At 39.1% G+C, this 14,658-nt stretch overlaps 1 protein-coding gene across 1 annotated transcript; it reads right to left on the minus strand.

The window, feature by feature from the left end:
• Positions 1 to 5,871: 5,871 nt before the first annotated feature.
• gpr37l1a (G protein-coupled receptor 37 like 1a) lies at positions 5,872 to 12,816 on the minus strand. Its single transcript, XM_026167215.1, has 2 exons — positions 12,034 to 12,816; positions 5,872 to 8,383 (listed from the first exon to the last, which is right to left on the minus strand). The coding sequence occupies exons 1-2, from the start codon at positions 12,673 to 12,675 to the stop codon at positions 7,361 to 7,363; spliced, it is 1,665 nt and encodes a 554-aa protein (XP_026023000.1). The 5' UTR covers positions 12,676 to 12,816; the 3' UTR covers positions 5,872 to 7,360.
• Between the last annotated feature and the right edge of the window lie 1,842 nt (positions 12,817 to 14,658).

Raw genomic sequence — 14,658 nt, forward strand, 5'->3', positions numbered from 1 at the left:
TAAATATTTAAAAAAAGATTGATAGACTTTAAAAAAAAAAAAATTAAATGATGTTGTTTTATTGGTAATATCTTCAACAATGACTAGCAAACGAATGAAAGGCCTTTATAGTGTCTTTGCGATCCTAAGCAACAACTCTGGGTTGTGCTGGCTTTGCATTTAGCCAACAGAGGGTTTCATTTGTGGACAGGCCTCTGATAGCATCGCTGATTAGCAGTGAGCTGTTGTCCTGGAAATGGACACTGCTAACAGATACTGTGCTGCATATTTCCTGAGCCCACTGTGGCTGGAGACAGAACAAGACAGAGTCAAACCACAACTGTCAGAGCACACAGAGGAAAGACTGGACATCAATATAATGGGGATAAAGACAGGCAACAGAGTGCTTTTATTTTGGAATTCTGTGCAATTTGTGAGGAAAGTCAGTGAACGTATCTCTTTGATCTTTTTCATCTATTTTACTTATTAATCCATTTAATATATTAATTCATTCATATAGAAAATGGCCAATTTTGTGCTAATGTAAATGAGACAGTTTAGATTCGCTCTCCCCAGCAGAAATCCTGGGGGCTGAAAAATGAAGCTTGAAACTGCACTTCCTCTAATGGCCACTGGAGTTTGGACTACAGACTTCCAAAATGACCCAAAAAAGGCATAAAAATATTTGTTTACAGCCTGTTGTATGATTTCCCCCATCATGAAAACTGTGGTTTACTGTTGGACCTTGAGTCGTGATAAATAAAAATGTAACACACCATTCTGAAGTTTTCCCAGGTTTACATTTTACTGATAGGTGTGCTGACTTGACACATGCAGCTTTACCTGATAGTTTATCTGCTATTCCTGATCTTCATCAGTTCAAGCCACCTAATTGAACTTGTAAGACCATATTTGCAGTGTGGGTGCTTTTTGAACATTTTGAACATTTGAGTGGCTATTTGACTAAAATATGGCCTGGTGTGTGATTTTGGGATAGATAGATGAGATACCTTTATTAGTCCCACAAGGGGAAATTAGAATTAGTCAGTTGTCTGTTATTTAGTTCTGAGCAGCAAGGATCTGTGACAACCTGAAGAATTAGCTCATAACTTCTATTCCACTCTAAAACTCTAAAGTGAAAACTCACTTGAAATTCATGTGCGGCATGAAGTTTTGGGACTTTTTAAAGGTGTGTATGATATAAGACTACAGTGCAGTTATATAACTGGTTAGCATCATAGACTGTATATAAAGGATGGACATAGTCATTGTGGCATTATTAAGTCTGTTGTGTACCTTCAAAGCTTTCAAAGCAAGACTTTCAGCAACACCATGTCTGTGTTTTCAAAACAAACAGAAAGGACAGTTCTGATTGAAAAATAATGATAACTGCTTTCTTACGGCGTTCCGACTCATGCTTAATCTAGGCTACCACAACAGACACGATTGGACTTGAAACTAGAACTTGAGACCATAAAATAATCAGGACAATGTTTACTGAGTCCTGAGCATGACAGTCAAAGGCAGTTTTCACAGAAACATCTTCTGAACTTCTTTCTGCAACCAGAGAAGTCCCCCCCTGCTGTCCATTAGAAAGAATACTTGTGCATGGACATTACCTTTCAGACCCAGAAGCTACAAACATCATTAACATATTATCCATCAGTGGATTATGAATTATCGATTTGTTTTACGTTCACTCGCTTGCAATAAAACATTTTAGACACAAGTAATGTAAACATCGTTCGGGCCCACGTAAACACAGCAGGGCCATGCAGAGTTTAGAAAGAGCCTTTAGTGTTGGTTTTGGGCCATATTGCTAACTTGAGGCCACCATGCTGCTGTGTCTCAGCTGGTTGCCAAGGCAACCAAGAAGAGAGGAGTTTTGGCTTATCTTAGCAGACCACAGCAGTTTTCCTCCCCTGCATTTCAGCCCTCTTTCTTCTCTCTTCTCAGCGACTGGGGCAGCTGGTGGGAGGCGGTGGGTGTCGTGTAGCTTAGCAACTCCCTCAGCGGATGGCGATTGATATGCAGCTTTGTTCAAGTGTCTCTCTCTCTGAGCCAGAGAGGGGGATGCCTGAACAAAGCAGGCCTTATTGAAGCATCCCCTCCTCCTTCTTTTTGCCCAGGCAAGGCGACGTGGGAGGACAAATATGTCAGCTAAAAGGAACCGAGACTCAACATACAGCAGAGGTTCTTAAAGTGAAACTCAAAGGCTGTAAAAACATCTGTGAAGGGACTCTGGTGTCCTCAGTGAAATTAAAGCTTTAAACCTTCAAAGTGAAGTTGTATATGTACGTCACACTTCCTAATTCACTTCAAATAATCACACCTCTAAAGTCAACAGCAACGTTTTTTCACTCCTTGGTACATCATCTGATTAAATGTGTCCATTTGGGACTAAATAGACACTTGGACTCTGTGATATTAAAAACCTGATTTATTTGGATCTCCACTTTTTTATTCAGCTTCATGTCTGTTGTGGTTTTTAAGTGCCTCCTTGTGGTTTTGTTTTGTTTTGTTTACAACTTTCACAGGGATTGTTCCCTGCAAGAATGAACATTAACAACCTCAAAATTATATGCCAGCTTGAAATCATTAACTTGTGTTAATCGGTTTCACAGAAGGGAAAACGGATAAAAACTGGGTAAAATAAGACCAATAATAAGTTCAGAAAGCAGTTATCATTTAGTTTTATCTAATCCAAAAATGAGGAAAGTAACTCTACGCGTAAACATATAGCCAACCTCTTTGTCCCAGATTTCCAGCCAAGTAGAGCCACATGACACTCGGACAATCACCTTTTCTGGGTCAAACTATACACAAGCCTCAGCCCAAATACAGACCTGGCTCAACTTTAGGTATTTGGACTGATTTGTTCAGTGTGTTTGCAAAGAGCAGCCAATCAGGAGAAAGCTGGATTAAAAAGAGGGTGGATTTAAAGAGATGGGAGCTTTAGCACAGCAGATAAATCCAGGGGCCGCTTTTTTATCCAGAAGATGAAGGTACTTTGAACTGATCCTTTGCTATAAGCAGGTAGCTCCGTGTGTTTCATTTGATGGAATTTTACACCCTTCCTGAATCAAACCCAACCTCTGGTGCTCTGTTACTCTTCATTAAGTGTCAAATGAAATTTTGTCCATTTGCTGGAGCGTTTGTATTACTGAAACCTAACGGAAAGTACTCCAAACCTTTTTTCTGAAATGTATAATTGACACAGAAGTTGTGTGAGTTATCTGCAAGCAGTTAAAGAAAGCCTAATACTCTCATCTCCTGAATTTTATTCTTGGACTTTTGATGAGTTTTGCATGATTTCCAATTTAATGGAATCCTTATATATCTTATATTGGACATAGAGGGGCGGGGGCGTAGCTCTGCAGGCCAGCTTTGTCCTAATTGGCTGAGCCTTGCAAATAAAAAGTTTACCAGGTGGGCGGACCGTCTTTACTCACAGCCACAGGTGTGTGCCTAAGATAACATTAATATTAACCAAGATTAATATCAAACAAGGTGAAGAAAAATTGCCTCAAAAGGAGTTTTTACCCAGAGATCATCACTGAAAAGCTCAACATGTACTGTATAATTCATTGTCTGTAACATGCTGTTAAAAGTATGTAATGTTTTTTATGTAATAAGCCGGTACTGCATGTGGAAACTGCTGGCTTTGCACATTAGTGAAAAGGCACAGAAAATCATTACTATTAATTCCTGATGCGTATAGGTTAAGGACACAAGATGCCCATATTGATTCATGTAATATGTGGAAAAAGCATTATTTATGATTTATGTTCAAACAGACTGAATAAGAAGTACTATTTTCCATTATTTTGTGTAAGAGTATTTTAAAGCTTGAGAATTGCTGAGATCCAGAATATTGAATCAGTGCAGCGACGTGAATTCAGCGAAGGAAACGAGGTGCAAAATATCGACTACTCTGTCCAATGTCAAGCTGAATAAAATCTATAATTTAAATTTATTAGGCCACAAAGATATCGTCATCCATATATTATGTTTTCTGCAGAGGGATACAAGATATGATCTTATATGTCACGATATAAATGAACAATTTCAAAAATAATGGACTGAAATATAAAAATCGTGCATCAGATTCAGTGTTGTGAACGCCTGCTTCTACCTTCTGCATAATATGAAAGTTTTTCTTATAATTATAAATTTTTAATGTTTTTTTTTTGTGTGTGTTTACATACCTGTGCTGAAGAAATTTTCTGGCTGCTCTACATTGTATGCACAATGCTGACATTTGGAGGAAGCATGACAAACTTTTTCACGTCAGTATATGAAAAAGGAGAAAACAGGCTGGGCCTCTTTAAAATACATGGGTGGATAAAAATTGGGAAAGCAAGGAATTCCTGTCTGTTCTCCTAAGCAACTGGTCATAGAGTGACTGTGTTCATTATGGCTGCTCGAACTCAAAGGCCAGCACTTATTGTGAAGCTGTGACCTTCAATAATTGAATAATGACAAAAAGGAGTGTCACAGTCAGGCATGAAGAGCGTTCTGAGTCTGTGGGTGTTGGAATCACAGCGCAGAGGCATTCTTTCCAGTAGACATCAGAGTGTTCATGAGCCGTCTGCAGCTAAAGAAAATGAATCCAGACAACAATCACCCAGAGTTCAGATGTTCATTACATGTAATGCACCTTTCAGGAAATGTTTTCTCTCACTGTCCTCCAGCCTGTTTTTTCTGTCTCTACATGTAGGTTTAACATTAATCACATTCAGAATTGTCTATAAACTAAAAATAAAACAAATCTGATGTTCCTGGAAGTATCGAGAGAACTTTTTCTTCTTTCTGACTTTTTTGTGGCAAACATGTTAAAGGTTTTAGTTCTGCAGGCTCTTTAGCTCAAAGTGTAGTGCGTACATGTGAACTGATGCAATGTAACCCACTGTGTGTTCATTGTTTCTAGGCAGAAGTGAAGTTCACTGATGCAGAATATAAAAAATATATACAATGAAAAGAGATTCTTCACCCTCAATAAACACAAATTTTGAGTAAAATACATATTAAATATATAAAATCAAAGGTAAATTCAAATAATTAATCATTAAGGAAAATGTGCTTGGTATAAACCAAATGTATATCAGTCAAGTAAATTTCAGTTGATTCCATTAAACCTGACATTTTACTTGTGTAACAAAATTGCAGGGATAATTTACATGTATTCAAATCATGTATTCAAAAAGTTACATTTTTGGGCTTTTTCTTCTTTTTTAGTGTATGAGATGAAAATTTTTTATTAATTAATTTTTTTGGTATTGTTATTTTTTAACTTAGCTGGAGGTGTGTACTTACTGAGTATAAGCTACAACACACTCTAATGCAAGGCCTTCATATAATGCAGTAAACCTACACTGTAAACACAAATGACAAGGATGTAAACAGCAAACTGATACAACTTCAATATATTTATTAATAGAAAAAAATAAATAAAACACCCTCATAAATGTCTTGCTTTCAAATTGCTATTTTTGCTTATTAAAAAAAATAAAATCAAAACCATTTTATCTTAATAACTAATTTCTCTTCATAAATGAAGTCATTGATGGATAGTTTTGTCTACTGTCTGCTGTTGTTTATGCCAGATATTAAAGAAACAAAGAACACATTTTTTTTCAAAATGTATTTTATTCAATCAAAATAATAAAACAAGTAAAAAAAGTCAAACTTTTGTTTCACATTTCTGCATGTTGATTGATCCCATTGTGAACCTGTACCACCTGAACTTTATGTATCCACATATTTGATGTCTCCTGTGCAGATCAGCTATGTATGAGGAATAACAGTAAAATAACATATTTTAAAAAAGGAACAGACAAAAAAAACAAATAACTGTTGAAAAATATCAGTCTGCTGGTAGTTGTCCTGGTGCTGTATTTCTTCATATTCAGTTTAAATGCCTTACAAAAAAAAAAAAAAATCCCCCAAAACTCAAATGACTTTCTTTTTGATACAGTACTTAGAAAATGTGATGCAAATATCCTGAATGGGAATTAGACAATTATCAATAACTATGAAATGTAAATTGTACCATAAAACAATGACATATCATTTAATAACTGGCATATCAATTAAATCCATCTAGAACATGCTCCATAATCTGAATAATTACCTAACGCTAGTCTGACAAACTTCTGCTCTACAGTGGCTCTACCCAAGTTTATACAGACTAAACGTAAAGAACCATTTACAACGACTTGGATTTTATTTTGGTATTTTTGTCCCTAAGTTTAACCACCTGCAATAACAGTGTAATCACGAATCTAAAAGCTGAGCGCTGATGAAATGGCAGTTTATATATAACCTGTATTCACATCAAAAAGCTCAGGTGATCAGACAAGTTGAGAACAAACCTCCAAGTTAATCAAACATATCTGGAATAGAAAAAAGTAAACATTTGTCAGCACACACTATAATTCACAGATTCGCTTCAAGCTACAACTTTGACTGGTGGTTGTACCACTGGTACCTAGTTTTTAGATGCACTGTATTGCCAAAAGTATTTAGACACCTGGGCACTTGCTCCGATTCGGTATGTAGAATTTAGCTGAGATTTTATTCATAACATTGCCTTACTTTTGCTTAGATCTGATTCTTCATCAGTCAAACAAGAAACCACATTAGAAAAAAAGGTTTACCTGAACAGATTTTCTAGTGACTGTTTCGAAATCTTAACAGCGCAGAAAAAGGTTTGCATGGGACTCAGTTGTGCAGAAGGAAAAAAGAAGAATGGCAGCATTTATAAAGTAAAATGATACACCTGGGTGCAAATAATTCCTCCTAGTTGGAAAATCACTACAGTGCCTTTGTTAGACCTAAGAGATGAAGGTTAAAATCACAAAAACAGACTGGAACACAGCTTTCCCGATACCGATATCTTTTCAAACTTTCTCGTCCTCTCTTCCGTACTGATAACTCTTCCTTCCTTAGTGATGTAACTGTGCTCCCAGATCTTTGAATCGTAGTAAAATCAAGCATAACATTGTTACACACAGGTAATGATCCATTCAGATCAGCTGATCATAGTGATAAACCCACATCAGCTGATGATTAGCTAATATGCTTCTACATGTCCAACTATCTCATGTGAAGCATGCAATTTAATTTATGCCTTAGCAATTTCAGATGTACTGCACCCCTGTGCAAGCTGCTTTGCAACCCACCTACATTCTGGTTCCTGTTTTCATATCATATCTGTCATGTCTGTTTTTGTTGATGGAGGTCACCGAGTGTAAATTAATGCAGGTGTAAATCCTTCTTTTGACTATACTTATCCCGACTGAAATGTTGGACAAAACTACCAATTAAGAACCAAGTTGTATTAAACCCCAAATAACCCTTTAAAGTGATGTTCTGAGCCTCAGCAGGGTGTCCCAATAGCTGCTGATGAGTCTTTCACTCTCTCATGGACTGCTGGTTCTGCCGGCAACAGGCTCTTCATCGGCTCCTCTTTGCTGGAAGGAAACAGGGAGACTGGCGAAGGCGATGTGGGTGAGGAGAGGGTGGAGGTTGCAGCAGTTGAGGCAGAGGAAGATGAAGAGGAGTTGCCATCAGGGAGGCACTCTTCACAGCAGCAGCAGCAGCAGTCCATGAAGGCCTGGCCCAGCGAGCGACACAGGCACAGCAGCATCACTGGCGTCGCAGAGCAGCGCACAAACAGCAGGAACTGTCCAATCAGACCCAACGCTGGCAGAACCAGAGCCGGAAGCGCAGCGGTCACTGGGACAGAGATATACGCCAGGGTGATGTTGCAAATACTCTCTGGCAGGTTGCACGTGATGTACAAGACAGTGAGTGCCATCACAGTGGAGCGTAGCCTCTGCTCCCTCACATGCTGCTTTTTCTTTGTCGAAGATGAAGACGAAGAGGAGGAGGAGCACCTGATAGTCACCTTTTCGCTGCTGGGTTTCTGTGGTAGTCGCTGTGCTAACACCTGCTTTGTCACCAAATCGCAGGCCAGAGTGAAGAGCAGTGGCAAACAAAGGTAGCACCCAAAGAACCACCACATTCGAGCTTCGTGATAGGTCAGCACCAGAGAGTAGATGCTCTCTGGGAGCTCCACAGATGGCTCACGGACACACATATCCACCTTGAACCTTTCAGTCCGGCCTCTAAAGGCCGCCATCAGTGAGCCTGCGTGCTGGCTTTGCTGTAGGTCGTTGGGAAGCGTCGGCAGGCTGACAGTTTCCTGGAGGAGCTGCCACAGCAGGAGCTCCGGGGCAGCTAAGACCATGGAGCCCACCCAGATGACGGACAGCTTGGACAGGATGGACTGGCAGGACTCCACCTTTGGAGTCTGATGAGGCCCAGGGCCTGTGGCTGCATGGAAACGATCAATACTGAGCGCACAGAGGCTGAATGTGGCCACGCCCAAAGAGGTCACCTGACAGAGTGAGGAAATTGATCAGAAAAAATAATATTAATAAGCCATCACTAAGAATCAATGCAGTTGCTGACAGACATTCATTCACAGTTGCATTGCAGTCATATACTAATTCAAACCACAACATCAACATGAGGATCTTGGTTTAAAAAAGCAAATATAATGTAGACGTGTTTCCAGGTGTGATTTTTTATCCTCAAAAAGAGCCATGGTAGCTGATTCCCCCACTGGGCCCAACTTGAAAAATCAATCACTGCCTCCCACCTGACCCTTTCAGAATCTGATGATTATTTTTCTACAAATGCTTCAATATTTTAATGAAGTCATGAATTTTTTTTTACATTCATACTATAAATACTCTGGATTGAAATATTTGAGCTTGCATAACTTAAAATATAGGAGTAAGCCACATGAAACACATTTGAGCTCTGTTAAAAAAAAAGGTCATCTCACAATGTGGGATAGGTGGTTGGTCAAAAGAAGTTACAGCACATGAAAGGTTATCTACATTACAAGGACTCAGAAATGGAATTGAAGACTTAAAAAGACTGAGAGATCTGAATATAAGCAGAACTAAACACCAACAGAGACCAGATAACGTAAAAAATAACCGAAGATTAAAGACGCCTTCAAAACAATAAATATTAGCTCCAAAACCCCCAAAACAAACTGATTCAGTCCAAAAATACAAAATCTTGGGTCTACGCTCAGAGCCATGATAGAACAAATGTTTCTTAATTATTTTTAGTTATTTATGTTTTGGTCTTTTACACTCATGACTCAAACTTCTGAAGCTGCAGAACAGGTCCCAGTCAGTCACCACACGGTTAATGAGAGAAAAAAAATCTGTCCTGTCCTGATGGAACGGTCCATTACGTTACCCAAATATTGTTTTTATGTTTAATAAATGTTCAATACAATATTAATACCTAATTTATTAATAGTTAACAAAATATTGTTACTATTAACGATTTTAAAGGTTGTTTTGTTTAACCATTTTACTTCAAACTGGCATAAACAGTAAGATGATGCTAATAAGAATTAATATAATTCAACCAGTGCTTTGAAGAAAGCATGTTTGAGGATTTCCTCTGCTCTTTATGCCGGCTACAGACTAAATTACAAATCTTACAAGCATTAAGAAAAAAGTTACAAAGACAACTTTCCATTAACATTCAGAACACAGAAACAGAAATGAAAGGACACACAGAGGGGGAAAAAGGTCATTGTGTTGTAAAAGCTCTTAGCCTTCGTACTGCGGACAGTAATTGGTGCCTCGTGCCCATTAAAGTTGGTGGTTTTGGCCAGAAACACTTACTATCATTACAGAGACTTGTCCTCCCTCTGTCAGTGCTTAACGACCTCAGACTGTTAAGACACAACTCAAGATAATTAGCACAGAGCTTTAATTAGCATGAAAATAGTTTAACTAACGGAGCACAGGGCAGCTGGCAGCCTGACCTGCTTCAGTACTGTTCAGTAAAAGAGCATTTAGAAAAACAAAACAACAGTAATTCATTAACCAGAAATTAATTCACTCATTAGCATAAAAATAGGTAAAGCTGCAAAGAATAGAGGAGGCCGGCAGCCTGACCTTGTTAAAGACTGCTTCACACAAGCTGTTATTACAAATTAGTGAAACTCCACTTCAGTGATCTGAAGCTGTGTAGGCGGACAGAGCTGGTTTAGAGCCAAAAACAAAGACTCCACAGGCTGCAGGACTTTATCTCTGTGCTGAAGCATTCATCGCTCAGTGAGAGTAAATCTAAATTAAGCTCTTGCTTCAGCTTTTAACTGACCTCTAAATGAGGCCTCTTCCAATACCTTTAAATCATTTGGTCTTTAAGGAATTGTAACCGTCTTGCTTTTCATTCATTTCTGATATTTTACATAATGACAAGACTATTTAATCATGAAAACTATTTTTCAGTAGGTCCTTAAAACCCGGTGGTCTTCTATGATACGTTCTTTAAATTTCTGTTGTCCAAGGCAGCGAATCAAAGTAACATCACTGTTGTGTGATGCAGAGAAGATCCACTGAGTTAAATGTCAGCATCTCAAATTGTATTTAGGCTAAACACTAAAAGAGGACATATTCAAGAGCATTCTTTAAATACCATTTTATATCCCAAGTGTCTAATCTGTTTTTGCTTCGTCTGATTAATCACTACATTTTTAAAGCAATATCTTTATTTGTACTTTTATCCTCCATATAAGCCGGAAGCCTTTTTTCCCTGTATGCCAGTTAAACTCAGGTGTACACTGGGCCTCAAAATAGAGATTTAAAAACATGTACAAAAGCTTTTTTTAATTCCAAACTGAGCTGCTGCTGGCCCATCCTGAGGTGGTATTCTGCATTTAAAGAAATGGAGCTCTCTTTCAGTGACGGCCTGATATCTCTATTTCTTTTCTTTCTTTGTTCATTCATTGATTCATCAGGATTAGCAACAGTTTCTCTTTCATTACTGAGACTTAGTTTTGGAGCTGCACCTGCACATAAACACCACCATTCTTGAAAACTACATCTCTGTATTTTACTGTTTCGTTCTTGAGGAAGAAGAGCCTCTTCATGCTGGGGCCCCACACTAGCCTCCCCTGATGGTTCATAACAGACGGGTGAAGAGGCCAAACAGACCATAACGGACGTTTGTTCAAAGTAAAGGCTGCTGAAACTGAGGAGGAACAAAGACACAAACGGGCCATTCATCAGACCTGGAGGTCTCTTTATTAAACTGGAAATCACTTAAAATCAGTCAAACACGAGCTGTAAAAACTTCCATGCTTGTGTGAAAGTTTGCCTCGCTGCCTCGCTATCTGTGCAGAAATGTTCAATTCTGAATGGCTGCAGTGAGGATGATGCTAAAATAAACAACCAATGAAAGATTACCTGCAGAAAATGACCTCCAATCAACTAAATGAGTATAAAAGTGTTTTTATATCACTGAACTTTTTATATCACTATCCTAGAACTTGATGTTTCATAAATGTATTTAGAATTGAGTCAGGAGATCATAGATATTTTTTACTTATTTCACACAATTTAGAAATGTATTTCAGTAAAATCAAAGATTAATCATAATGACATTAGAGTCTATCCATTAGATTAAAAAAAAGAAAAGTCAACATCGCATTCAGTTTTAATCATTGATCACTCTTTAATCATGAATTTAATTGTTGAATAGTTTAGTATCTTCAGGCAGTTTTCATTGTTGTGTTTAATTTATAATCGCTTTTCTTGTTTTTTGATGCTTCAGCTTTTATTTAATTTATTACCACAGTTTATTGATGTCTTAATTACTTTGATCGAGGTCGATTGTGTTTAAATGTATTGCATCAAAAAACTGAAATGACTTAAAGACAAATTAAGTGACAATATATTTAAACATTTCAGTAAAACAGCTGAACAAAGTATTACGCAGATTCTTCACCTGGCAACACTTTAAGTGCATCTATAATAAACATGTAAGTATTTATTAAACAATTTATCTCGGCATTGATTAAGGGAATTTGTGGAAACACAGGAAAAAGTTGGTACATGGTAAAACTCGGGTGTGTGAAAGTTACAAGGTGTTCACACGACACTAAAAGGTGCTGCTTGTAGGCTAAATACTAAAACACTTCCTTCACGCGCACCTTCACCTCCTCCTTACCTCCAGGTAGGGCACGAGCCTGCAGGACAGGTCTCCTAGCAACCTTTTCAAGGTGAGCTCGTGGAAGATGACCACAGGCAGGCAGAAGAACAGCACGAGGAAATCCCAGAAGGCCAGGCCCGCCAGGATGCTGTTCCACGCGCTCTTCAGGTAGAAGTTGTGCCATACGATGCACATGAGCGCGAGGTTGCCAACGATGCCCGCGGCGAACAGGACGAGCGCGAGCAGCATGACTGCGTACGCCCAGTAGGAGCCGTCGGTAACTGGGAACAGCGGGTTGTGGAGCCCTGAACCGCGGCCGGACGAGTGGTTCCCCACCGGGGCGGAGGTGAAGCGGGACGTCCGCGGTGTGGTGAAGTAGGCGCTCGGGTCGTCGTACCGGCGCGGGTGCCCTAAACTGTTGGCGGGAACCGGTTCTTTTTTCCTGAAGCCCCCATCTTTGGCTCCTCGGGCCACTCGCTTTACACCGGGCAGTCCTGAACTTTGAAACCCGTTCAGAGAGCTCCTCTCCGGAGAGAGAGACGCCTGGCTGCGCGCAGGTAGTGCGCCAGCATCCTCTGCCTGCTGCGCCTCCAGCGGAGCTGCGTACCGGAGCTCCGCGCAGTGCAGAAAGAGGAGCAAAACACACCAAACCGAGCTCATTTTTTAAATAAATGCAACTGCTCCGTGTTATCCGTATGTGTCACAGACATGTGCTGCAGAAAAACTTCACTCCTGAAATAAAAAAAAAAGTTGTTTGTGATGCAGCTCAGCTTCTCTCCAGTCCTGACGGAGAAGTTTGGAGTCTGCTGCTCAGTTTCCAGCACTTGTTATTGGCCAACATCAAGACACCGTGAAGAAAACACGGAGTTTCCGGTGACACATTTCAAAATAATAAAAAAAGGGGTCATAAAAAAAGTCTTGTGACCACAGATCGCTCTTTAAGAGCTCCATACTGACTGGAACAAACTAAGTTAAGGTCTAAACACCAGACAGTTGGATAAAGATGACACATGCAGTGAATTATATTAAACTCCAAGAAATCCAAGAATGCTAGACAATATTTACCTTTTCTAAAAAACTATTTTATGTTTAGTGTAGAATATGAGACACTACTAGGCAAGGCAAGGCAAGTTTATTTGTATAGCACAATTCAACAACAAGGTGATTCAAAGTGCTTTACAGAGACATTAGAAACAAAAACAAATAAAAAGCATGATTTAAAATTGATTAAAACAAGCAAACAAACAAACTAATTAACAAACAAACAAACAACAGTATATAAAATCAAAACGGATAAAATCAGAACAGTAGATAAAATCAGTAGTTAAATGTAAGTTTTGAAATTTAAGCTTAACAGTGTGGATTTGGTGCTTTATTCAAATGCAGCTGAGAACAGGTGAGTCTTCAACCTGGATTTAAATAAACTGAGTGTTTCAGCTGATCTGAGGCTTTCTGGGAGTTTGTTCCAGATATAAGGAGCATAAAAGCTGAATGCAGCTTCTCCGTGTCTGGTTCTGACTCTGGGAACTGATAAAAGACCAGATCCAGATGACCTGAGGGATCTGGAAGGTTCATACTGGGTCAGGAGGTCACTGATGTATTTTGGTCCTAAACCATTCAGAGCTTTATAGGCCAGCATCAGAACTTTAAAGTCTATCCTCTGACGGACAGGCAGCCAGTGTAAAGACCTCAGAGCTGGACTGATGTGGTCCACTTTTTTGGTCTTAGTGAGGACTCGAGCAGCAGAGTTCTGAATGAGCTGTAGATGTGTGACTGATTTTTTAGGTAGACCTGTAAAGATGCTGTTACAGTAATCAAGCCTACTAAAGATGAATGCATGGACTAGTTTTTCCAGGTCCTGTTGAGACATCAGATCTTTGAAATATTCTTGAGGTGATAGTAAGCTGACTTTGTTATTGTCTTAATGTGTTTTTCTAAGTTTAGGTCTGCATCCATCACTACGCCCAAATTTCTCGCCTGGTTTGTGGTTTTTAGATGTATAGATTGAAGTTCTCTGGTGACCTGTAATCGTTTTTCTTTGGCGCCAAAGACTATTACCTCAGTTTTGTTTTTGTTTAGCTGTATTACTACTACTGTAATACCATACTAGTGCTCTGCAAGAACAATGTTTACCTTGTCAATATTCTTAAGTTAGTATTTTAGAAATCTGATATTTGCTGATGAACAAAATACACAAAGCACAGGTGAGGCTGTTATTAGTTCTTCAGGTAGTCAGACATGCAGTAGGTGTAGGCTGCTGGGGGATTTCCCATGATGCATTGAGTATTGCTCCTTCAGTCACCGTCCATGCACAATGTGTTTATACACCTTTCTGCATTTAGTTAGTTATTATTCACAGCATGTCTTTTATCCTGTCTTCCTTCTCTCACCCCATGCAATTGCAGCAGATGGCCGCCCATCCCTGAGCCTGGTTCTGCTGGAGGTTTCTTCCTGTTAAAGGGGAGTTTTTCCTTCACACTGCCGCCAACGCGCTGGCTCATAGGGCGTCATATGATTTTTGCGGTTTTCTTTGCTGTATTATTGTAGGGTCTACCTTACAATACAAAGTGCCTTGAGGCAACTGTTGTTGTGATTTGGCACTGTATGAATACAATTTAATTGAAATGAATAAAAATAAAATAT

Source organism: Astatotilapia calliptera, chromosome 5 (assembly GCF_900246225.1).
Source record: "Astatotilapia calliptera chromosome 5, fAstCal1.2, whole genome shotgun sequence".
In the NCBI taxonomy this organism is placed as follows: Eukaryota; Metazoa; Chordata; class Actinopteri; order Cichliformes; family Cichlidae; genus Astatotilapia; species Astatotilapia calliptera.